Source organism: Parasteatoda tepidariorum, chromosome 9 (assembly GCF_043381705.1).
Source record: "Parasteatoda tepidariorum isolate YZ-2023 chromosome 9, CAS_Ptep_4.0, whole genome shotgun sequence".
In the NCBI taxonomy this organism is placed as follows: Eukaryota; Metazoa; Arthropoda; class Arachnida; order Araneae; family Theridiidae; genus Parasteatoda; species Parasteatoda tepidariorum.
This window is the reverse complement of record NC_092212.1, coordinates 40,380,665-40,407,498: the sequence shown is the minus strand read 5'-3', so window position 1 is coordinate 40,407,498 and position 26,834 is coordinate 40,380,665. Positions and strand designations below refer to the sequence as shown.

The 26,834-nt window shown below is 32.7% G+C and overlaps 1 protein-coding gene across 3 annotated transcripts; it reads right to left on the bottom strand.

Annotated features, from left to right (window-relative positions):
• Positions 1–3,584: 3,584 nt before the first annotated feature.
• On the bottom strand, positions 3,585–26,122 carry LOC107452845 (alpha-tocopherol transfer protein-like). 3 transcript variants are annotated; one of them, XM_016069462.3, is made up of 6 exons: positions 22,525–26,122; positions 21,501–21,650; positions 14,960–15,196; positions 10,730–10,926; positions 5,596–5,703; positions 3,585–3,872 (listed from the first exon to the last, which is right to left on the bottom strand). In XM_016069462.3, exons 2-6 carry the CDS (start codon positions 21,625–21,627, stop codon positions 3,705–3,707), a joined length of 837 nt encoding a protein of 278 aa, XP_015924948.2. In that variant the 5' UTR covers positions 21,628–21,650; positions 22,525–26,122; the 3' UTR covers positions 3,585–3,704. The 3 variants fall into 3 exon arrangements, with proteins under 3 accessions (XP_015924948.2, XP_015924950.2, XP_015924949.2); XM_016069464.4 differs by having other exon boundaries at positions 21,501–21,607; XM_016069463.3 differs by lacking the exon at positions 22,525–26,122 and adding an exon at positions 22,419–22,517.
• Between the last annotated feature and the right edge of the window lie 712 nt (positions 26,123–26,834).

The window sequence follows — 26,834 nt, the reverse complement described above, 5'->3', positions numbered from 1 at the left end:
ATAAATGTTACCGTATTCTAATAGTTTCGGCCATATTTATTTTCTCAGTGTGGAGGATTTTTTGATGGAATTAGCTCACATTTGTGTTAAACGGAGCGGTAAACCACGAAAGATTATAACAAATGATCCGTTGATCAATGAGAATATTTTAAGTCAGCTCTGTGCGATAATAAGTCAAAACTTATTTTTGACTTATTAACGAAATAACTTTTGTACTAGAGTAAAAGTTGATCAAATGTCCCTACTCTGACATAACATTTACTTCGAATAGATATTTGAAACTTTTAATATTTTCTGAAGAGTTGATAACAATTCGTAATTTTAAACTAATGACTGGTCTTATACATAGAGGTATAAATATAATAGAACACACATATCACGATAATGTTTGTCCTCATAATGAAACCACTGTACTCGATAGAGAATTTCAACCTTCCGTTTTTCTTTGTTATTTCAAGGGAAGAAAATCGATCTGGCATTTTAAAGACAAAGATTTTAAAATATGGTGATTCATTGAGTCACATTGGCACCGAAATTTTTTTTTAAATGATTACCTTATTCTCAGGTAAATTAATTTATCACTTTTTGAAATTGCAATTGTTTTATTTACTATATAAGTAAACTTTTAGAATGTTCTTTTTTTCCCTTCAATTATTACATTTTATTCATTCTAAAATCCAAATTTATGTATACAGAAAATTATCTCGTTCAAAGAAAACCTGGTGCCCTCTTTCCAAAAAAAAAAAAAAAAAAAATTATTTCTTTCACGCTACGCCTATGCTAATAGGCATACATTAATGTCTAAGCAAAACGGCAATGTTGAATCAATAAATTTTGAAATGTTTACTATTTGGTTCTTTTCTTGAACATATAAGTTGCAAAAAGTGGATCATAATTTCTTGTTTAAAGTTAATTTATTATTATATAGCTTTATATACAAATTGTGATATAGTTTTATATACAAATAGGTGATATAGCTTTATATACAAATTTTTATCAAACTTAAAATTAGGAATGTGGCGAAATTATTACCAGTGTGCCGTTTCGTTAGACAGTTGAACACTGAATAAACCTTCCTTTGTTTTGGTGGAACTGGAATTAAGACTTTGGTGGAAATTCTTTATAACTAATGGGCTGCACCGCCTGCTCGCTAACGCGCGCCAACCCCCGAAAATTGCTACGCAATCATTCTAACTTTCCCCGTACTCCATTCTCTCCTCCCTAAGCCTAAAGCCAAAAGTCTGAGTCGCCCAAGGGCAAACATTATTCGATGAAGAAGTCAGATGCCCGCTTTGAGGGCAGGCACTTTGTACAACTTTATATCTAGTCTAGAGTGTCTCTCTTTTGATGTTGTCCTGTAGCTGAAATCACGGACGTTTCTCTTTGTGTTCTGTCGGGAGAAAGTTGATGGAACATCATGTCATGGGAGCACAGAAGAATATTTGCAGGAAGTGGAAAATATCAACGGAAGCATCCAGAGTGTCTCTTGGATGATGTGACCATCACAGGCTTTATAAGATCTTATGCAGCACCAACATCTATGTAAATTTAACATCTTGATTGTGCCATGGAGGCACGTGGTATGATTTCGTATTTTACTCCTTTGTGAGTTTTTTAAAGTTGTTATAGGACAATTTTTTTCGATCTGTATGCATCCACCACCTAACCTAATCACCGAACCTCAAATTTGTTAATTATCTAAAATTATCCTTTATTTTAACTAAATATGCTGAATTAAACTTCAATAAATTTATTTTCACCTTTAAATGTATGAGTCACTTTTTAATGGAATAGTATGTTTTTCTTTTTTATTTAATATGGTGTAGGTAAATTTAAAAAAAAAAGGGGGGGGAGTAAAATTTTCTTTTTTAACATGTGTGTACACTAAAAGCTGTAGGCAAGTAGTTTTTTTTTATAAATAAATTTGATTCTTTCGGCTTGAACCTAGTTGTACTTCAATGGCAAATTTAATCTTTTGCTCTAGTAATTTTACCTTTTTTTTCTCACTGTACGATCCATTAAATTTTCATATTCACTTTGTCGCCTGATCTTTAACTTTACAACTGTACGCACGGTACAAACGCAGTTAATTTTTCGCATTTGAAAAGTATAAATCTTCTTGGGTCCGTCAACGGACGACATGAAAACGCCTTTATGACTGTGACTTAACAAGAATAGCGTATTTAGAACAGGGGCGGATCCAGAAATTCTTCCTGGGGGGGGGGGGANTCTTCGGGGGGGGGGGGGAATTTTTATAAAAAAAAAATTTTTAAATATTTTTTTTTGAAAAAAAAATGAAAAAAAAACGCGGGTACTTAATGCTAGTCTTCTCATTTATTTTTTTCATAATGAACAATAGAACAATACATGAATAATTCAAGCATGGTGCGAGATTTTAGTTGCGAGTTTCGCAAGTTTCCTATTTTCACCTTTATACAATCTTTGGTTAAACCTGTTGAAGCGCGCTTCAACATTATTAATGTTTACAATGAAACTATGACGAATTTCGTTTTAATCTTTTGGATTATGATTCTTGAAACAGTGAAGAACATAATTAGATGGGGAAAAAAATCGATTTCTCCGACCCACCTAGGTGTATATACCCCCTTAAATAATTTTTAAAATATTTCATTTCTTTTGTAAACTGTTAAAAAAATTATTATTTTTATGTTTTTTTCTTCCAATTTGCGGGGGGGGGGTCACGACACCTATGACCCCCCCGCCACTGGATCCGCCACTGATTTAGAATCACGGTTAACTAATATTTAAAGTACCCATTACGAATTCGATAATTTATCACTTCGGTCACATTTTCACATACGAATGTATACTAGTAAAACATCGATGTTATTTCAAAGGATGATAGTACATTTTCGATGTACTTAATTTTCTAGAAAAAATTGAATAAGCATTAAACGCTTAACGAGAAAGGCATAAAAAGTTGAAAGCTAAATAAACAAATTTAAAAAAAAAATGCTTTAGAATAATAAACTGGCTCATGTAAATTTGAATAAACGTTTCTTAATAATTCCTCTTTTTTAATATAAACCAATTTTTTTTTAATTAAAAACCATTTTGAACATAGATGCAAATTAATTTCACCAACAAAGTTCGTTTCTTTAGAGTTTAAAGTTGAGAAGTAGTAGCTGCATTTCGAAAGACGTTTGTAGTCACTACATTTTAAAAAAAGTAGTTACATTAGTAGTTAACTACATTTGAAACAAAGTAGTTGCAGTTGCAATAAACTACAAAAATAATGCAGTTTTTCAGATCACTATTTTAGATTTAGTTTTTAATCTTTAACTACAATAAGTTTTAGCCTAGTTTGTGAGTATAATAGTAATTAAAAGAAAAAAACATTCTGAGAAGCCTTTGTTCTAATCTGAATCTTTTTTCTTATTGTTCAAATTTGTGAAAATGGTCCGTATTATTTTATTTATTTATTTCAAGCAGCGTTAATGTCAAGAAGATTTCCTTTAAACTTTAAATTTTTTAATAGGTCAAATTTAAACCATAATCAGCAACAACTTATTATTTAAAAGAAAAATAAAATCAACGCGAATACGAAACAAAATCACAATGAATACAGAGCAAGATTCCTTTTAATTTCAAATTTTTTGCTAGGACAAATTCAAACCTCAGTAGCATTCAGACACAGTAACATTCAAGTACCATTTTTTTCATACTCTATATATTTTTTTTTCTTAAAGAGGATAGTATTTTCTGAAGAAATCTTCCTTTTGGAGTATATTATCATTGCTTCTTATAAGCTCACATTCTTTTAAATGTCCTTCGTATTTTTCAGGAAGTATTTCAGGTGGTATGAACTCATGAAGATCCTTAAACTCAGTGCTGTCAGAATGAAACTGAAGCTGAAAAGGTAAGACACATAATTATACAATCAACCGAAACATTTACTCACTATTTTAGGTAAATAAACAATACTAAGAGTTTTAGAAAATAAGTCTAACTTTTCTTTCGAAATAGTGGTTAAAAGGAATTTCAAAAAATATTATCAGACTTCAATATTTGTACACTCTGTTTATAAATGTTTATAACCGACCCTGACAGCCAGCTCATTGTTGGTTATACGACTTTCCATGTAATTTCTCCGTATCCATGTAATTTTGAGTTTAACCCGGAAGACAAAGACACCCCTAGAACATGTATTCGGTCAAACTATCCGTCGGAGAGGATCTTTTGATGGAACTAACCTGCATTTACGTAATATGGTGGTAAAAACCTCCCACAGATAGTCCGACTGAAAGGGGGTTCTAATTCATGATCCGTCTATGTCAGAAGGTATTTTACTTCAGCACTACTTCCACCGATGGAATTCGATCCTAGATCACCTCATTGGTTGGCGAGCGCTCTATCCCCTGAGCCACCCTGACTCTGTGGGCTCTGTTATAGTTTATTTCATAATCGACGTTGAACAGCTTCATTGAGGGGCAATCACTCTATCCTTTGAGCCATCGTGTCTCCGTACACTCTGTTATTTTATTATATTTTATAACCTAACCACTTGTCGGGATAGCCTGGTTGGTAGGGCGCTTGGCCAATGTCCAAAAGGTCGTGGTATCAATCCCCGCCGATAGAAGATTCATCGTGTAGTAAACGGTGACTGATGCACGTTAAATCTGTCGAATCACAAAATCGTTCATGTTCCCATAACAAAATCATGCCTCTGGGGGTACTGACCCAGGAGTTTCCTTGTCTTCTGGATTGGTTCAAAATTACAAGGCTGCGAGTTGAACATTAGTAGTCGAATGCCCAAAATTGGGTCGGCTGTTCAATGACGGTTATGAAATATAATTAAAAACTTTATAACCGGCGTTGGACAGTCTCCCCAATTCTGAGTTAACTTCTATCAATGTTCAACGCCCTAGGCTTGTAATTTTGAACCCAACCAGAAGATAAGAGAATTCTTCAATCAACAAATAGGGCGAACTAGCCTTCGTAAGGGGCTATTTGATGGAACTAACCCGCATTTGCGTTGCATGAAGAGGAAAATCACGAAAACTGTGTTTAGAGTGGGCCGAGAGCGTGTTCTTATTATTATTAACCAGCCTTATTAATGTTCTTATTAACCAGCCTCCGCAATGCAGTTCGAACCTGGGCCACCTCATTGGGAGGCGAATCCTTTATCCTCTGAGCAACAATGACTCTGAGAACTCCATCAGGGACTGTTCTTGAATTCTGTGGATTATTTATATTATAAGAACACCAATTATTATAAGAGTCATATTTATAAGAATTATAAGGACACCAAAATGATGTTCGCTGCCCTCGCCAAACTCCCGAAACTGTTTCCGCAGTTAGTTTCAATTGGCTTCGCAATTCGAACTCACTCATTGAATACTTATTTATCTTAAGACTAAATATCGTAGTACTTTTTTTTAAGAAGTTATCGTAGTACTCTTTTTTTTAACGTCATCGCTTTCCTTTTTGGTAACATGAAGTTCTATTGTGGTTGTCTTGGTATAATTTTTTTTTATGTTCATGCTCAGATTTTCTTTTTACAAATTGTGTTTAGAGTAATTTATTGCTTCTTGAAGTAAATTCTTGGGATAAAAACCACCTTACTACACTTACCACATCAACCACTTTCTTAGGCATGAGTGGAATCAATGCATTGTATAGAGATATAAATGCTTCAGACACATTTACGACGTGTATTTTCTTTATCCTCACAGAAGAACTCTAAAAATGAAAATAAGGGCAAAAACTGAATTATGGTTCATGAACAAAATGTAAATAAGTAAAAAAATATTTGCATTCATATTGCTCTGCATATGTTTCTTTAAAAAAAGTGTGCGAAAAGTTTTGGGATGTATTAACTTTTGTAATGACGCTGATGTATGATTTCCTTGTTTTAGACAATTTTCAACTGTTTCAATTTTTATACGATTAACATAAAACTTTAACAAAAGGTTTATAATTACACATAGAATTATTTTTTTAAAGCAAGATTAGCGGTACATACAGTAAGAATTGCCTTAAAGCTATAACTCATCAGTTAACTAATTAAAATCTGTAAATACAAAAAACAAGAATCTCCGCTGCAACGAAAACTACATAAAATCATAATAAAAGTTAGATAGAATACAAAAATTAACTCAAATCTGGACTATTATTTGGTGTCATAGCCATCCAGATGGCTGAAAAATGCAAGATGTTTCTTAAATAAATTAAAATTTTCAAAAGTAGGGGGAGAGTGGTAAAAAATCATGCAAAGCAATAACAAAAAGCAGCACAACGAGATAGTTAAAGAAGGCATTTTTTAAAACTGTTTTGGAATTGAATAAGTCAGGTCGAATTTTTGTAAGAATTCGAGAAAATCCGTTACAGAAAAATAAGATGTGTAGTTTTTGGTAACGCCGTTTCTTGGTTTCTTGAAGCAATGCGATGATTTTAAACTATATATATATATATATATATATATAGTTTAAAATCATCGCATTGCTTCAAGAAACCAAGAAACGGCGTTACCAAAAACTACACATCTTATTTTTCTGTAACGGATTTTCTCGAATTCTTACAAAAATTCGACCTGACTTATTCAATTCCAAAACAGTTTTAAAAAATGCCTTCTTTAACTATCTCGTTGTGCTGCTTTTTGTTATTGCTTTGCATGATTTTTTACCACTCTCCCCCTACTTTTGAAAATTTTAATTTATTTAAGAAACATCTTGCATTTTTCAGCCATCTGGATGGCTATGACACCAAATAATAGTCCAGATTTGAATTAATTTTTGTATTCTATCTAACTTTTATTATGATTTTATGTAGTTTTCGTTGCAGCGGAGATTCTTGTTTTTTGTATTTACAGATTTTAATTAGTTAACTGATGAGTTATAGCTTTAAAGCAATTCTTACTGTATGTACCGCTAATCTTGCTTTAAAAAAATAATTCTATGTGTAATTATAAACCTTTTGTTAAAGTTTTATGTTAATCGTATAAAAATTGAAACAGTTGAAAATTGTCTAAAACAAGGAAATCATACATCAGCGTCATTACAAAAGTTAATACATCCCAAAACTTTTCGCACACTTTTTTTCAAGAAACATATGCAGAGCAATATGAATGCAAATATTTTTTTACTTATTTACATTTTGTTCATGAACCATAATTCAGTTTTTGCCCTTATTTTCATTTTTAGAGTTCTTCTGTGAGGATAAAGAAAATACACGTCGTAAATGTGTCTGAAGCATTTATATCTCTATACAATGCATTGATTCCACTCATGCCTAAGAAAGTGGTTGATGTGGTAAGTGTAGTAAGGTGGTTTTTATCCCAAGAATTTACTTCAAGAAGCAATAAATTACTCTAAACACAATTTGTAAAAAGAAAATCTGAGCATGAACATAAAAAAAAATTATACCAAGACAACCACAATAGAACTTCATGTTACCAAAAAGGAAAGCGATGACGTTAAAAAAAAGAGTACTACGATAACTTCTTAAAAAAAAGTACTACGATATTTAGTCTTAAGATAAATAAGTATTCAATGAGTGAGTTCGAATTGCGAAGCCAATTGAAACTAACTGCGGAAACAGTTTCGGGAGTTTGGCGAGGGCAGCGAACATCATTTTGGTGTCCTTATAATTCTTATAAATATGACTCTTATAATAATTGGTGTTCTTATAATATAAATAATCCACAGAATTCAAGAACAGTCCCTGATGGAGTTCTCAGAGTCATTGTTGCTCAGAGGATAAAGGATTCGCCTCCCAATGAGGTGGCCCAGGTTCGAACTGCATTGCGGAGGCTGGTTAATAAGAACATTAATAAGGCTGGTTAATAATAATAAGAACACGCTCTCGGCCCACTCTAAACACAGTTTTCGTGATTTTCCTCTTCATGCAACGCAAATGCGGGTTAGTTCCATCAAATAGCCCCTTACGAAGGCTAGTTCGCCCTATTTGTTGATTGAAGAATTCTCTTATCTTCTGGTTGGGTTCAAAATTACAAGCCTAGGGCGTTGAACATTGATAGAAGTTAACTCAGAATTGGGGAGACTGTCCAACGCCGGTTATAAAGTTTTTAATTATATTTCATAACCGTCATTGAACAGCCGACCCAATTTTGGGCATTCGACTACTAATGTTCAACTCGCAGCCTTGTAATTTTGAACCAATCCAGAAGACAAGGAAACTCCTGGGTCAGTACCCCCAGAGGCATGATTTTGTTATGGGAACATGAAGGATTTTGTGATTCGACAGATTTAACGTGCATCAGTCACCGTTTACTACACGATGAATCTTCTATCGGCGGGGATTGATACCACGACCTTTTGGACATTGGCCAAGCGCCCTACCAACCAGGCTATCCCGACAAGTGGTTAGGTTATAAAATATAATAAAATAACAGAGTGTACGGAGACACGATGGCTCAAAGGATAGAGTGATTGCCCCTCAATGAAGCTGTTCAACGTCGATTATGAAATAAACTATAACAGAGCCCACAGAGTCAGGGTGGCTCAGGGGATAGAGCGCTCGCCAACCAATGAGGTGATCTAGGATCGAATTCCATCGGTGGAAGTAGTGCTGAAGTAAAATACCTTCTGACATAGACGGATCATGAATTAGAACCCCCTTTCAGTCGGACTATCTGTGGGAGGTTTTTACCACCATATTACGTAAATGCAGGTTAGTTCCATCAAAAGATCCTCTCCGACGGATAGTTTGACCGAATACATGTTCTAGGGGTGTCTTTGTCTTCCGGGTTAAACTCAAAATTACATGGATACGGAGAAATTACATGGAAAGTCGTATAACCAACAATGAGCTGGCTGTCAGGGTCGGTTATAAACATTTATAAACAGAGTGTACAAATATTGAAGTCTGATAATATTTTTTGAAATTCCTTTTAACCACTATTTCNCAAAAAACAGTCGATTTGCTTAGAAGAGTAGTTGTTGTGTGGCGTTAAAGTGAGGAGTTTCGCTTCCATCGCTCTAAAGCATGTTTTCAGAAGGTGATCAGCGGTCGTGGCTTAAAATGGAGGTTTGTCGCGGCAAAAAATGCAGCAGAATGCTATCGAGAATTAGTGGAAGCCTGTGGCGCAAATGCTTTACCGTCTAGGACAGTAGCACGATGGGTTCCAGCATTTCGTCTTTTTTCGTCATTAAGTCTTTTGAAAACATGCTTTAGAGCGATGGAAGCGAAACTCCTCATTTTAACGCCACACAACAACTACTCTTCTAAGCAAATCGACTGCTTTTTGCACTCTACACATCGACAACAGCGTCACCTCACCGCTCCTATATCCTATTTGCGCATGCCAGCCCTTCTGTGAGTTTCAATGTTAAGTTGCCACTATTTAAATTACAACCCTCGTATATAATAAAAACATATGTAACTGAAATTCGACAAATTAAATTAAGCAATTTAATTTTTTTGTCATATTGAATACTAATAAAAAAAACAAATGTAAAATGACATAATTATATTATCAATGATCAATAAACATTTTTGTCAAGTTGTTATAAGAAAATGAGGTGAAAACAATAAAATTAAAAATTATTTACAATAGATCTCTGAATATTCACAAAACCTAGCTATGTACATTTTTCATTGATTCTTCTTTTCACATCTTTTTGTGTACCGTTACTTAGCTTTACAAATGCATTTGGAGCCTGGAAACTTCGAGATAGTAAATAAGGATGTTGTTGCCAAAACTAGCGCCAAGATGGTGAAGGTTCCATTTTCAATTAAAGTTCCCTTTTGCCTGTACATTGTTGTTGTCTGTTGTTAAAATACGTTAAGTCGCAATTCTAAAATGTCGATCTTTGGGGGGGAATAGGAATATTTTCGGAAATATAATTTGTAACTTTAGACATGATATTTAGGGAATGAATTCTTTACTTAAAGTCAAAAATTTAGAAAAAAAACCCATATTTTACTCGAGCATTTTTGATGCCGTTTAGTGTTATTAAATAAATATTGAAATTTTTAAGTGATTTTTTCTGAAATTTATCAAATATTCCTATATTCGTAAACTATCCCGCATAGAGTAGGTGGTCAGAACATCCAAATATTAGGGTATTAACTTTTCAATGTTTGATTTTGTTCAATATTTAATTCTAGAAAGACTAAACTCTGCTGTATGACAAGAAAGTCAGAAGGGGCCAGTACAGAAATACTCAAAACTTTCAGTAAGTTATTTATCTAATTACAGAGCATTAAAAAGAGGCATTGAAAGAGCTGTCTCTCTAATGTTAACTTCATTCTAATGCTAACTATTATTCATTGTTAGAAATTCTAGTTTTCTAAGAAACTAATATGCAATAAAATAAAAAAAATCAGTTAACATTTACCAGTATTACGCATGAATTTGGAATCTTACCAATATTACGCATGAATTGAGAATCTTACCCATATTACGTATGAATTGAGAATCTTACCCATATTACGTATGAATTGAGAATCTTACCAATATTACGCACGAATTGAGAATCTTACCAAAAATTACGTATGGATTGCGAATCTTACCAATATTACGCATGAATTGGGAATCTTACCAATATTACTCACGAATTGAGAATCTTACCAAAATTACGTATGGATTGAGAATCTTACCAATATTACGTATGAATTGAGAATCTTAGCAATATTACGTATGAATTGAGAATCTTACCAATATTACGCACGAATTCAGAATCTTACCAAAATTATGCATGAATTGAGAATCTTACCAACATTACGTATGAATTGAGAATCTTACCAATATTACGCATGAACCTGTCGTAATCCACTTGTAGTCAGTGTATTGGGGAATTTTAGAAAGTGTGAAATCACCAGCATCCATTAGAAAAGTAATTCCACAAATTTGAGTGATCGGATTTCGTATTAAGTCGAAGCAAGAAATCATGTCCAGGTATACTTTTTCCGGCAGAGGTAACTCAGCTACATCGATTTCAACTGAAAGATGTACATACATACTCTATAAAATATTTATTCGTTCTAATCCTGATTAAACTAATAACCTATGAATTAGATACAAGTAAACTGGACATTTCTCACCTTATTTTTTAAACACATTAATGAAATTTAAAATATTTTTTTTTGTGTTTTTAGCTCTAGATAAAGGATTCTAAAATTTCTCTGCGAATTTTATTTATATTTATTTATTTATTTTTACGATTATTACTGCATTCTAATTTACTTACTTTCTTATTTTAGGTAATCTAACGTTTTATTGATCGTAACTATTCGACATTAAAATTTCTTTGAGGATAAATTAAGACTAAAATTATTTGCGTTAAGTAATACATTTAGTGCTCAGTTGCATTGTATAAATAAATACGACTTATTACTCATTGATAACACAAATAAATGTATCATTTGGAACCACAATTCTTCTGAATAATTAATAATTCTTGTCACGTCATTACAGTTAATTAGTTTCTTTTTTTAAATGTTTTAATTCTTAAAATTCTTTTATCAATATGAAACTCTTTAACCAGTATTTATCTATAAATCTCTTTTTTTTCTCCGGTAACACACAATTGTATCAGAATAGGAATTAATAGCTATTCTTTTTGTACCTTCAAACCACATTAACATGAAAATTTCAGTTCTTTGATGCCTTGTATAAATTTATACCTTATCTAACTTTCCTTTATTGGCAAATAGTTTTTAATTAAAAAAAAACTTCCCAAATAATTGAATTCTCTAAACTGAGCTTTGACTGATTTTTCGGTTTAAGGTTAAGGTTATAGTGAACTATTTTAATAATGCATCTAAGAATAACTTGTAGAACCATGAAGAACGGCAGTTCTCTAATGGTGTTCCGCGAAACCCCAGGGTTCCCTGGAAAGGTGAAAGGTGCTCCGAGAGTTTAACCTCCTAGTACTGATTTTAATAACCTTATTTATATTTGTATATAATGATTATCTCTTATTAATTTAATATTTCGGTTGTTTTATGAAATTATTTGAAGAAGGAAAAAATAAAACAGAAATAGCAAAATTTTTTGTTGAAAAAAAATTTTTTTTTTCTAAGAGCAGCTCCAATTTATTAAAAGAACCAGCATTTTTTTTTAAAAAAATAGTATTAATATTTCTCACTGCGCTTTTCAAATCAATATAAAATAAATAAATTCGTTCATTAAAAATGAAATATATCTCTCAGGTAACCACTTTCAACGTTTAAAAAAGTTTTTTTAAGTTTCATTTCAACAAAAATCATAATGTCTCTTATTTGTTTCATTTTCGCTTACGTATATGACCCAAAAACAAATTTAAAATTAAATTCGGTCTCAGTTGTGAGAATCCATCTAAATTTAATTTAAGATTATTAATGAAAAAAATAATAAAAAAGTTTCATTCCTCTTTTTAATTTTTTTTTATGTGAAAAAGTATTTTAATGGATAATATTCTCTTAATTGGGTACTTGCAGTTCAAGAAGAAGACTTCCATACCTCACACATGTGACCTATGACGTCAGAGCCAGTTAAACTTCATCAGCAAAATGGCGTATTAAAGTTGAGCTAAGTTTCTCTCTATAAGTTAGAATGTTAATTAACGATAAGTTAATTAAATACAGAACCATATCGCCCATCGAATTAGTTGAAATATGTGGTTTCTCGCCTAATTCTTTTACTTAACTTAGATTTATTATTTGTTTACGTATTTTATTGTAACCGTGATATATTTCTGTTTTGTGTACCTGGCAACTTCGATACATAGTAAGTTTATTTATGTTCTACACGGCTCCGTTAAGTATTTGTGTAAATATACTATGAAAAAATGGTAGCGTTGAAAGGAATATAGTCTGTGTCGCTTAAGAGAACCGGTACTCGATGGGCTTGTCTTACTCGAAATAGAATGGAAAAAAACAGTTACTACCGTAAACAAATGCTACCGTATCAGCAACCAATCAGGATCGAGACATCCACACTACGATACTTGCAGATATCCCATTGTTTTAATATACATTATTATTTATAAAGTGTGGTTTCCACTGAAAACAGTTCAATCATTTAGGAATCCACAGCTGGAAAAAAAAATTGAAAACCGCTGATTTGCAATAATTTTAGACCGAAATGAAACAACGTGTAAACAAAACCGGCGTAGGAACTAGAAGCATATAAATGGTACCTTACGGTATGTGAAAGGTTCTTTTTTAGATTTAGATTTTTGGAAAAAATTCATAAAAAAATTCTTAAAATCTTCGAGGGTAAAAGTTCAATGTAGAGCCTCACTTAGTGGCTCGNCCGATTTTTCTACATACTTAATTATTTTTTATCTCTCATAGGACCCTCTATGGGCCGAAACGAATGTTGCCCCCTAAAATTATTCTTCATAAGGCATACATCCCATTAGTTTATTTCAAAATTGGCGAGTCACACTTCCATAGTTTCCCTTGTTAGTGGCTCGCTCGAAAATTTATTTATTAAATAAGAGATGAAAAGAAAAAACGTTTAGCAGACAATTAATGTATTTCCGTCGTATAAACGAACTAAATACAGTCGGACTTTTTATTCAACGAATTAATTCCATTTTGCGAATTTCTCTATTTTGCGAGTTTTTTCGAGGAACCAAGAACTTTTTGGAAATTTCTTCGTGAAATAACTTCCAATTTGCGAAGTGAATTTTCTATTTAAACAAACTTTTCTTTGAGATCCACTTTCCCTATTTCCCAAAATATATTAAAACATTTTAAACTTGTTAACGAATTTTAAGGGAGGAAATGACCTTATATTGTTTTTCGTAGCCACTTAACTTTTAGAGGAAGCAGTAAAAATCTATTTCCCTCTTTGTATTTCAAACAAAAAACTCAAACAAAATTAACGAATTTTATCAGTAGCAATTAAACTTAAGAACGCAATGGTAATGCATGTTTAAAATTACTTTTATAATAAATGCAGCTATAATTTTATACATGAATTTAGTTTTTTTAGTTGAAAATGTATGTAGCATGTACAGGATAATGTTTTGCTCCATTCTTGCTTTCCATGCAGATTTCGTTTATGGTTAAGATTCATGAAATAAATAGCAGATACTAGTTTATAAGATAAAGGTGTATCAATTGCTATTTTAATTATATCTAGTGTTTATGAATTTAAAACCTGTTTTGTGTCGTTTAAATACAGTCAAACCCCGCTATAGCGAACATGGTTTATAGTGAACTCCCGGATTTAGTGAACGAAATGTTCGGTCCCGTGCCTTGCTATACACGTATAATGTTGATTTTTGTGGATATAGTGAACTAAAAAGTGAGGAAGTTGGATATTATGAACTTTTTTCTGTCTTCGACTGATTTTTTTTTAAAAAATTTTTTCAATAATTTTGTAACTACTTCAAAATAAATACTTGTACCGATTTTTACAACCATCTGTAGAGTGGAAGGTAGCGATAAGTATTTTCTCTTGTTTGCTTCTTTTTTCACACTTTTCTATCCCTGAACAGAGGCCTACCCAGGCAGATTTATGTACAAATTTTTCCCTGCATCAGCTAAGGATTGTGAATTTGTTTTTTGTGCACAAGACGAAGAGTAATAAAAAATAAAAGCAAGTCAACACATTTTTCTTTACTACGTATTATTTTTCAATCATTTTTGTATTTCATTTTATTGGTCATTTATTTAAATAAACTACAATAAAAAGGAGTTCGGAACCAACAGTTAAAATTGGTTGTGGACCGGATATAGTGAACTCCTGGTTATAGTGAACCAAAATTTCGGTCCCTTGAAGGTTCACTATAGCGGGGTTTGACTGTATTTCGAAAGGTGATTTTTCTATTTAACGAATTTTACATATAACGAACTTATTATCGTGATTTACCGTCTTCGCTAAATAGAGGTCTGACTGTATTATAATAATGCAAAAACCAAGAATGAACTTGGACAGCAATGAAGCGACGTATAAAAACAAAGAAGATGTATAATTGAGTAACGGACAAGCAGTTTCTTTTACTGTATTACATATTTTAAGGGAGAAAAGAATGCTTACAATATCGTGATATTAGCAGGAGACTGTTGTCTTTCAACCTGAATGGTGATATTCGCAATGGATTAAGGTGTGATTTTGTCAATGCATCCAAAACACACGTTTCAAAGTATGCAGGAGAATTCCTTCTGAGTTCGTTGAAAGTTAGAAGACTATATGCTGCTCTGTCGCAGTCAAATTCACTCCCTCGTAAATGCGCCAAGAGGAATTCCTCATCAGGAAATGGTTTGAATCCTTGAACTAAGGGAAAAAAAAACATTATTAATATTAGTATGTGCATTTTGAATTATATATTTTTTATATCAGTCAGCTTGCAAGTTCTTAAAAATTGTTTTTTACTACTTACAATAAATTAATGTATCTCTGAAGCGTATTAACTTCTTGAAACACAAACTTTTGACAGAAAAGTTTAATTAAATACGTTGCTTAAAAAATAGATAATTTTATGAATGCAATTAAAAATTAAAAAAAAGTAAATGACTTTTAATTAAACTATCATTTTTTGTAATTCTTAATTACATAAAAAAGGATATATTTAAGTTTTAGAATTTCTTTCAAATTGCAGGATATTTATTTTTATCGTGTATTTCTTTACATTTTGGTCTTGAAGCTAAATCCGCTACACTCAAGTAATAAGCTATTTATAAAGCATTAAACTTTCTAAAAGACATCTTTAGCCGAACTCTTCACCTTTTTAACGATTTTTCATTGTAATTAAAAACCCTAACCAACGAAAGTAGATGAAATTATAGTTTTGCCCAACACTTGAGATAAAAAAGAACCAAAAATCTTTGAATATTATTTTTTAGTGGTAAAATTGTACAAAATGTTGCCCAATATATTGGACCCTGGGTTCTGATTATTGTTACATAAAAATCTCTTAATGGATCAAATGTTATAGACCAAATTTTTTTTTTTTGCTTACGGAATTTTTATGTGACATCATTGTAGGTAAATCATAGCATTTGTCGATTCAGACGCCAATGAGGTTCGACACACGCGCGTGACGCCACTTACAGGTATCCGAATAAATTTGATTTAAGTCACATGGTTTGGCATAATCAGTTCTTGTCGTCTCGAGTTACAAGTACCCAATTTCTTAAATATTTAGAATGTTTGTCAAACATGAAGTCAAAAAATAATTCGAGATCGCAGCGAACTATGCGAGGCGTTGTTGTATGAGACGAATTCCTGTGATTTCTATATGAACGATAAAAATTTATTAATAATCAGCACAAATGATACTATTTCAAGTAATTCGGAGGATTCCTTATTGTTGTTTTCCGAATCATATAGATACAGAAATATATACTGTTCTATAAAGAAGAAGAATATTCTATAACTATTACAGATCTGTACGTTCTGAATTCACATTTAATCAAATGACGAAGGCAGTGTTGACTTCACTTTAATTTATAATGAATTGAAGACGGAAAAAATTATTTAACCATAATACACACATCTGTAACAGCAGGTAATCATAAAATCCGAAGTTATGTTGTTGGTTGGTTTTTTCAAGTTCTTCTACCTTCTCCTAAGGGAAATTTTGCTTCTTATTTGCTGCTAGGAAAATGGCGTCCGTTATTGCCAATGATTATGATGGAATTTATGCCCGATAATTTCAGGAGATCCCAACGAACTATAGGGGGCGTTGTTGTATGAGACGAATACCTGCGATTTCTATATGAACAGTTATTCCGTTACTCTGGAGACGTCTTTGATGCAGCGTGTAGCATTGTAACGTCTCTTCTTTATTGTGACTTGTTAAATTTAAAAAAGAAAAATGTTTGATATTCTTTCTTATGCAAGCGAAAACAAAATGGTATCTCTCTTCTTTTAGAGAAGAAACATCCAAAATATATCGGAAAAATATCTGTAAATAAACAGGACAAAAAATATATATTATCTTACTATAGTTAAAGCCTTATGCCTGCGAAATCGTTTTACTTAATATAAATAACCGTTTAATGATATTACATGAGAGACCTATTCAAACTTTACATTCCATAGAGTTATTAATCATATCACTTCAAACATTAAAATAGGCAAAAAATATACATAAGCCCATAATTTTATAAAATTTAATTTTGCAAAAAATGTTTATTGATAAAAATTTTTATAAAAAAATTTTAAGTTTCGATAAAAATCATTATTTGTAAACTAAAAAACGCAAAATAAAGAATGCTTACGAAAGAAAAAAAAACTGTTCTAAAAATTCCCCAAATTAAAATAAAGTTTTCTTTTATTATTACTGGGACGTACAAAACCATTATATAGAGAGCTATCATCAAACTAAAAAAAAAAATATTTACAAGTAAATTTTTTATTATAAAAATCATAACACTTACCAGATTTATAATTCCGAAGAACTCCAAAATGATATGTTCTTCATTTGAAAACTTCATTCTCAAATAATATATACATAGATTATCTCTTCATTACTTTAAGATGACATACCACATAATAAAATTTTATAATTGCAAGATCTCGATATGAATTTCAATACGTAACTTAAAAGCATAATAGCTGAATTCTAGTTGATATTTATCATTCAAAATTAAAAAATACTTACCAAGGAAACAATAAAAATTTATCAATAAGCAATATAAATGATACTAGTGGGCTGCTCCCTTTCCTTGCCAGCGCTCGCCAACCCCCGAAAATTGCTACGCAATCTTATATGGTTTGTTTCGCAAACAAAGCTCGCTTCGCTCGCTACTAACTTAGGTACATTGCAAATGCACAAAATTCTAAAAACTCAAAACAATCATTCAAATCCATATAACAACTTTTTTAAAAAAAAATTACATATTTTTAGTAAATACTAAGTGTGACATTGCGTCACTTAATCTTAATTTTCCTGTTGGGATCGTGACCTAAAAATTAGACCGAACCCTGACCCCTCTCCTGTGACGCCTCACTGTCTGTCGACCTTCACGCCTGTGACCTTCGGCAGCCTTTGATGTGAACATGTGGGAGAACGTTCAGCTGCAGTCACCGTTTGCGAATAATTGTAATTTAATTTTTCACTGTTAGTCTTTTCACTTCAAGTCATTTTTTTAGGGAGTTTAACTTTCACTTCTGGCTGTTTATATAAATACCGCCCATTTTTGGGAGCGGGTAGCATTCGAGATTTGTAAGCATTCAAAATCTACGATCCCTTAACAGGGATTTTTCTTTTCCACCCCCTCCTCTCTTCGAGAGACGGAGTTTGTTTTTGTTAAATTGCATGGAGGTCATTTCTTCCACCCACCCGTGGATGCCTTTTGCGGGCTGTGATCGTTTGTTTTCCTTCGCCATGGACTAAGTGGTTGTTCGATACTCTGATTTTCTCCGTCACCTCGCTCGCGCAGTGAGCGTTTATTTTGCTCCGTTTTCTCTCTGTTTGAGGCACGGAACTTTAACCCTTTCTTAATGGCGTAGTATCTGCCCGCCGACTCCTCAAGGATGCAGTTTTTCGACAAGAACGCAAATCTGTTACCATCTTAATTTTTTTGGATCGCCTTTCCAGTAAGCGACATATTTTTTTGTCGACTGCCACCACCGCCAGCCGCCACTGACGCTACTACTAAGAGATGAAAAAAAGGATGATCCCCATGAATCTTATCTGCCATTGTTAAAAATTGAACTATGTGACCCCTAACTGGACATGCTTGTAATTCTGCTGCCCCAACGATTTTTTAAAAAGAAGTGATCCATATCAATAAACTACAAAAATCTGAACTCTGGACTTTTCCTTGTGTCTTTTAACTGTTGCAGCGGAGCCGTTAATTTTTAGATGTCTCCTTTTCTCCAATGGATTGATATGAAGGTATGATTTTTTATGTTCTTTCTTTTTGATGGGCGGCGCCTCTCCAAGATGTACTTCCACTACAAGATATCATGCGCCTTCTTCTTTTTTAGTGTAAAATGCTTTAATTAATTAACCTTCTTTATTTTTTGATACCCAGCAGACCCCATATAACACTAAGTCATTAAAATAAATTTGAATTCAAATAAATGACATGTAATTCGTTAAACCTCCACATTTGGTGAGAATGCTCTCTCTGGTTATTTAAGTTTCCGTTTTTAAAAGCGCTATATGTTGAGCTACCTCAGCTAGCTTTGGCATGTGATATTTTTAGCGGCAATCATTGGTCGATTTTCCGGCGTTGCCATTCGAGGAGTTGTATAGAGGCTTTTTTTTGCCGTGTAAGAGAAATATACATATAGATTATTTCAAGTAATTCAGATGATTCGTTATTGTTGTTTTCCGAATTATATAGATTCAGAAATATGTAGTGTCCTATAGCTACTACAGTTCTGCATGTTCTGAAATTTCATTTATTCATTGGAATAAAGTAAGCAATGCTGACTTCACTTTAATTTGTAATGAATTGAAGACAAAAAAAAAAAATACTTTACCGTAATACACACATCAGAAACAGTATGCGATTCGCGATCGCAACGCTCGAGTACGCAATCGAGTAGCCGGAGCCTGAAAATATCAGGCATTAATTTATTAAGTTTTCATTTAGTTCCATCAATATCATTGGCAGAGTCAGACGCCATTTTCTTAGCAGCAAATAAGAAGCAAAATTTCTCTAAGGAAAAGGCCGAAGAACTTGAAAAAGCTCTCCAGAATATTGGTAAATCTTTCAGAAACAGAACACGCCAAACATTTGAATAGAAATTCCTCAATAATTTTTAACTTCTATTATCAACAAACTTGCAACTGATAACTTCCAATTTCGGGATCGCACCCTGTTACAGATGTGTGTTGTCATGCCTCCATATATGTTTTTATTCAACGTTTTGATCGTGGTCTTTTTTTCACATCCGCTTTCAATCAGAGCATTCCCTTCTCTGTCTTTCTTTTAAAACCTTGATGACAGCGCCATCACGACATGGAGGCATGACAAACATCATAAAATGTTGTAGTGTAACTATTAAGCTATGTTGTAGTATACCATTAAGCTATATAATATAAAATATTCAACGGTGAAAGTCAACAACCACCGATTTCGGTCATTCACAGTAACATGCACATCAATTACATAATAACCTCATCAAGACGTTTATTTCATACTTTGCCTAAATAGCATGCGGCATTATATAAACGAGGGTTGCTATTTATATTTCTGGCCTTGGTAACAGTAAGAGTTGCTAGGCGACCACAGACGATTTTAATCGAAAGTTTGATATTTTTAAACATAAATTCAGCAGACGATTTACCATTATAGCTTCATTTGTGTTGTTGACAGTAAATTGAAAAGTTCTTCTCTTTCAAAAAATTGAATTGAATCGTGAACATTTTCGTGCCATTATTTTTCATAACTTTCGACGTGGATTGTCAAGACAAGAGTGCTTCGATGAACTTAATTCTTTATTCAGCGATAAAGCGCCATCCTACAGCACTGTAAAAAATTGGTATAACGAATTTAATCGTGGTCGATGTTCGATCCAGGACGAATCCCGTGCAGGTCGTCCAAAATCCGTTGTTGTGCCAGAAAAGATCGATGCTGTGCGTGAACTGATAAAGCAAGATCGTCATGTGACATACCGTGAGATAGAGGCGTCTTTGGACATTAGTATGACTAGCATCAATAAAATATTGCATGAACATTTGAGCGTAAAAAAAATTTGTTCGCGTTGGATCCCGCATAATCTGACAAACGCTCAAAAAAAGGCTCGTGTCGATTGGTGCAAGGAAATGTTGGAAAAATACGTTCAAGGTACATCAAAGGCTGTGTATAACATCTACACAGGTGACGAATCATGGATCTATGCATATGAGCCGGAAACAAAACAGCAATCAACTGTATGGGTCTTCCAAGACGAGGCAAAACCAACAAAAGTTGTTCGAGGAAGAAGCACATCGAAACAAATGATTGCCTGTTTCTTCGGCATTAACGGTCATGTGGCAACAGTGGCGTTAGAGCAACGCAGGACGGTCAATTCTGAATGGTACACGACCATTTGTTTGCCAGAAGTCATCGGAGAAATTCGAAAAAAGCAGAAGAACAGGCGAATCATTCTTCATCATGACAATGCGAGCTCTCACACATCGACTCAAACAAAGGCATTTCTGACGGAGCGAAAGATCGAACTGATGGGTCATCCGCCGTACAGCCCTGATTTGGCACCCAATGACTTCTTCTTATTCCCACACATCAAAAATAAATTACGTGGACAACGATTTTCGACCCCCGAAGAAGCGGTTGATGAATTCAAAACGCATGTTTTGGAGTTACCTCAATCGGACTGGAAAAAGTGCTTTGAAAATTGGTTCAAACGCATGCAAAAGTGTATTGATCATCATGGAGAATATCTCCAAAAACAATAAAACCAATTTCGATCCTACATATTTGTTTTTTCATTATTAGTCCAGAAATATAAATAGCAACTCTCGTAATGCCCAGGCTTTATATATAATGCCTAGGCAAAGTGTGTAAAACTTTTCATATTTCATACTTTGCCTAAAAACGTCAGGCATTATATATAATGCCTAGGCATTTCATACTTTGTCGGTCACATATAAATGAAATTAAACGTAAACCAATACCTTTAAGCATGTGTTTAAGCGTTTGCATACAGGCTTTCCTTAAAAGTTCAGATTCATTAATAGCAGTTAAAGCTTTCTCTTCTTCTTCTTTAGGCAGCTGTTCAGCACTATATGGTAATAGGTTCATATTTTAGAAATCTCACTAATTGCCTTAAAAAAAAGATCAGATTGTTAATAATTATTAAAAAACACGTAGTTGCTCAGTAAATTACTTGTTGAGTGCAGAAATTAAGAAAAATTCCTAACAGGTTAATAACGTTTGATCTAATGATTATATTTTCACGTGCTGAATGATAAAGGTTGCAGGGTCTAACCTTAAATATACTAAAATATTTGTGCTGATGATATTTTAACTTATGAAATAGGACTAAAAAACGTACTTTCCCTAAATAATATACACTACTTTTTCTTCTGGCAGACTTAGAATCGGGATTCTCAAAATTTAGGAAGAGCGAAATCTGAAAAATATGGTCTGCATTGTTTAGGCAACATAGTGATCAAAAGTTAGTCCCCTTAATAATTTTACTTTTTACGATCTAAATAGCAACAAAAAAGTCATAGTTACGTATTAATACATAATAACATAAGTTACATATTAATACATTAATAATTACATATTACAAAATCTGAAAGAAATTCACTTAAATTAGAGCTTAATTTACTTAAATCTAAAAAAAAAGTTATTAGAGCTTAATTAAGTTAAAGGATAGGAAAAAATATTCTTGCAATTTAAAAAACAGGTTTTGAAATATTTCTAAAAATTTGGAACTTAACTTATTTCGAACTAATAACTATAAAAAAAAAAGATAACTTAATTTAGAATTAAAAGTATTAAGCTTAATTTACTCAGAATTAAAAAAATACTGAAATTTAAATTTATTGAAAGGAAAGAAAAGAAGAAAAACTATTCTTGCATACCATAAGATTGCTTACAAATTCAGTTTAGAAATAATTCGATAGTTATAAAAAATTAGAGCAATAGGAAGAAAAATAATTTTAGTTGCGTATTAAAAAATCTACTTACTTTTGTCTCGCTTTCATTAATTTGTACAGCTTTCATTCAAATTCGGTGCAGATTTTAGTAATGTTTGATGATGAATATTTTTACTTCGTAACTTCGAATTTTCTTCCTCTACTTTAAGTTTCATTGATTAATCTTTTAGTCATGAGATATTGTTTTAGTGAAATCTGAGAATGATGTCCTGCTTAAATCTTAATCCGAAAAGCGTGAGTACGTTCTCATTTTTCTAAAATTGTTCTGATTTCAAATATATTAAACAGCTTTGCATACATCTCCCCAGTCTTTTTTTAACATCATTTAAGTGCAATTTATCGTAAAATTTTTGAAAAAAATTGTGATACGTCTTGTAACAAATTTTTTTGTCCAATATAAGAAAAAAACCCAGAAGGAAGTCTTTTTTTTCAATATCTTCTTTAAATTTTCCCACTTCATGTAACATTACGCTTTTCCTTTAGTATGAAAGCGATTTCGAATACATCCCTTTGTGCCGATAAATATATATAATTCGTAAATTACAAACATATAATATCAAATAATAAAATTATGCAAATTTTATAAGAAAAACTCAATTAAATATTTCATACGTCAAAAAGAAAACCTACTTAGCATTTTAAACTTAATTAAGAATATATTTTATATTTGGCGATATTAGCGCCATCGAAGCACGATTGATTTAATCTGAAATAAGGGTCGGGGAACTGGCCTTACATCGGAAAGGTTCTGGGTTTGAATCCCGGGCAAGGCATGGATGTTCTTTCACTCTCTGTACTATCTCTCCTTACTGTGGAAGCAGCGTAGGGCCACCTGATATGCCGCTGACAATGTGGCCAATAAATCTGTCCTTCAGATGCCTGTATGACCTAGGTCATTCTCCAGGTGGGCATTGAAAAAAAAAGAAAGAAAACTTCCAAGCGCAAGAGATAAGTAATAAAATTGAACTTTCTGAATAACTTTTAATTTAATCACCAGATCTCTATATTCTAAAAATATAGATTTGAAGGGGACACCTTAAATGAAGTATTAATTCGCGCAGAAGATAATTTATGCTACGAAATCAGACACAGAAGTGTTCTCTCTCTGAATAAATATTCCTTTTTGTCAACGTATTTGGATTCCTTACCCTTAAAATATGGAGATAGCCACAATCTAAAAAGCGCGATCCCTATAGATTGGTCAGGAGAGGAGTTCAAAGCTCATGTTAATTTTACTTTTTGAGTTTTTCATCATATCAAGAGAATTTTCTAAACGAATCATATAATAATCGTAAAATTACATGCAAAAAATAATTTTTAATAAGTATTTATTATTTTAATAGCTGAAACAATTTAAATAGCATTGCATAAATTTTTTTATTTTGTTTTAAGCAAAGAAATTTTATAAGTTTTTTTATTTCCTATGAGTTGCTAAATCAGTCTTCCCGATGAGCAGACCTAGTGCATTCTCCAGAAGTGGTATCCATTCTTTCAGGACCACCACAATGAGTGAGATACCGTCCACACTAGATGGCAGCACCGAGACTCTATTTGGATGCTAAAGTTCACTAGGAATCTAATTTTGCCGGAAATGCCAAGAGCCAATAAGGCACTCCAGGCATCTTTTACATGCCGCATAATCATACGACATGGCCGCTGAGGATTTTCTGCATCTTGAAAATCCGGTGTCTGGGCCGGGGTTCGAACCCGCAGACTTGGGCTCAGAAGGCCGACGAAATTTTATAAGGTAAAGTACAAAATTTGAACGAATTGGATCGAAAAGTTCGTGAAGAAAACCAAATTTTAACTAAACGACTTCACTAAAATAAGATTTTTTTAGAAGAGCAATTTGAACAATGTTATTGTGCATAACTTTAATTACATGATACTAGGGTCCAACTCTAAAAAAGCATGCTTCCAATCAGCACCATATCATGCTTGTAGCAAATTTGCACTGTATTATGCTTCATCACCTGACCAAATTCTTTGAGAGAATAAATTTAAACGCAGTTCATTGAATCAAATTGAACGAATCATCAAATTTGAACGATGTTATTGTGCTTTTTCAACTTTGATTACACAATTCTTCGGTTCAATTCGAACGAAAGGATGGTTCAAATTAACACCTTACCAAGGCTGTAGCAAATTTGCACGATATTATTATTCATTGCAGAACCGATTTTTCTAAGAGTGTAGATTAAAATTCGGTTCATTTAGATTAGATAAGCGATTTGATCATTATTTTCGTTCTTTTTAGTTTCGATTGCACAACAGTATTGTCACGTACAAGCAAAATCAAGATTCAAATCGACTCCTTATTAAGTTTGTTGCGAATTCACTCAATATTATGGTCCATCGTTGAAATTTTTTTCCTGATAATGTAGATTAAAGTTAGTAAAGATTTCTTTTTAGCAATTGAAGTTATCCGGCAATTAATGTACACTAGTGGAAAAAAATTAAGAGATGGAAAGCACTTTCGCACATTTCTAAGACGCTATATTCTTCTATGACACACATTTCTATGACGCTATTTCTGGACGGTTATTGATATGGAGAAAACCTGGAACCCGATACCATCCCAGCAACATTATCGAAAGGGACCATTATGCTGGTGGAGGACTCATGGTTTGGGCAGGGATCATGCAAGATACTCGCACACCACTCCATGTGTTTGACAATGGTTCCGTGAATGACCAGAGGTACAGGCAGGAGATCCTAGAGCCCTATGTGCGTCTTTTCAGGGGAGCTGTTGGGCCTGAGTTTATTTTTATGGACGACAATGAGCGACCACGTAGGGCTCTCATGGTTGATGAGTATCTGGAAAGCGAGGATATTCAACGAATGGATTGGCCAGTCAAATCCCCTGACCAGAATCCTATTGAACATGCTTGGGATGCTCTTGGGAGAGCTATTGCGACGCGCCAACCTCCCCATAGAACCATTCTGGAGTTAAAAATTGCTCTGGTGGAAGAATGGGAGGGTCTTCCACAAGTTCTCCCTTAACTCCCTTATTAGCAGCATGCATACTCGTTGTGCATGCTGTCTGTCAGGAGTGACCATACACCATACTAAAGGCAACACACACTGTACAAGCCTCACTTTTATTGTCATTTTTTATCTTTAAGTTCAGACTGCATTGGATTTATTGGCAATAGGTCTTGCCAGTGAATGGCACTTCCATTTTTGTTTTGCATACTTTATTATCATGGAATAAACTATACCATACCAAATTTCATTTATTTATCTTCAGTATTTTTTGAGATATTTGGGAAAATGTCTCCCATCTCTTGATTTTGTCGACCAGTGTACAATTTGATACAAAATTTTTAAATTTATTTTATCAGCTGAGACATTTTCTTAAGATTAACAATATAATAATAAATAAATAAAATTAAAAGAGAAAGGAAAAAAATGTGTATGCCAATTTTTTTGAGAATTTGGGAGTTTCTATTCAATTTTATTCTTACTTTGCTTCTACTCTAATGATGGATTTAAACTATCAGGCAGAGCAGTATGCAGAATTTTTTCGTCATGGTCAACCTGAATATATATTTTTAGAAATTTAAAAAAAAACTACGTACGTTAAAAGTTGCGAACTAATATAAAGAAAAAGGTAAAAAAAATAAGAAATAAATGAAAATAATATTTTTAAAAACCACGTTTTTGTAGTGGAGAATAATAATTAAAAAACAAAAATTTGAAAAACGATAAACTTGGGACGCATGAAATACATAACGGTAACAGTATGTGTGCTCATGAGAATATGTGTAAGTATATCTGTAATTGTATCTGAATGTGGATGTGTATGTGGTTGTGCATGTGTATGCGTAAGAAAATGTGTGTATGTGTATATGTACTGTTATGTATTTCAGGCGACCCGCGTTTTTCGTTTCTCAAATTTTTGTTTTTTGATTATTATTCTCCACTACAAAAACGAGGTTTTTAAAAATATCATTATTATTATTTTTTTTTTTTGTACTAACTTCCAAAATCTCAATTTTTTCACTTACTGTACACAAAACTTATCAACTGACATGTGACACTAATTTGAAATAATCGAAATAGGCGAGACTAAAAACATGTAAATCTATCATTTGATTACCGGAGAAATCTGTTAACTTAAAATTTCATTAAATAATTTCTTCTGATACATATTTTTTAAAAATTCCTAAAATAATTTATGTTTCGATTTCGAAATTATTATTTTTTATTAGAAGATTAATTTATAGTAAAGTTATTGCAGAAAAAAGTGGTTGACGAATCTTAGTATCATTTTTGTGCATTCGAGTAAATTAGCTCTAAAGTTTAGGAAATAAGTACTAAGCTAGCCTTTGGTTACAA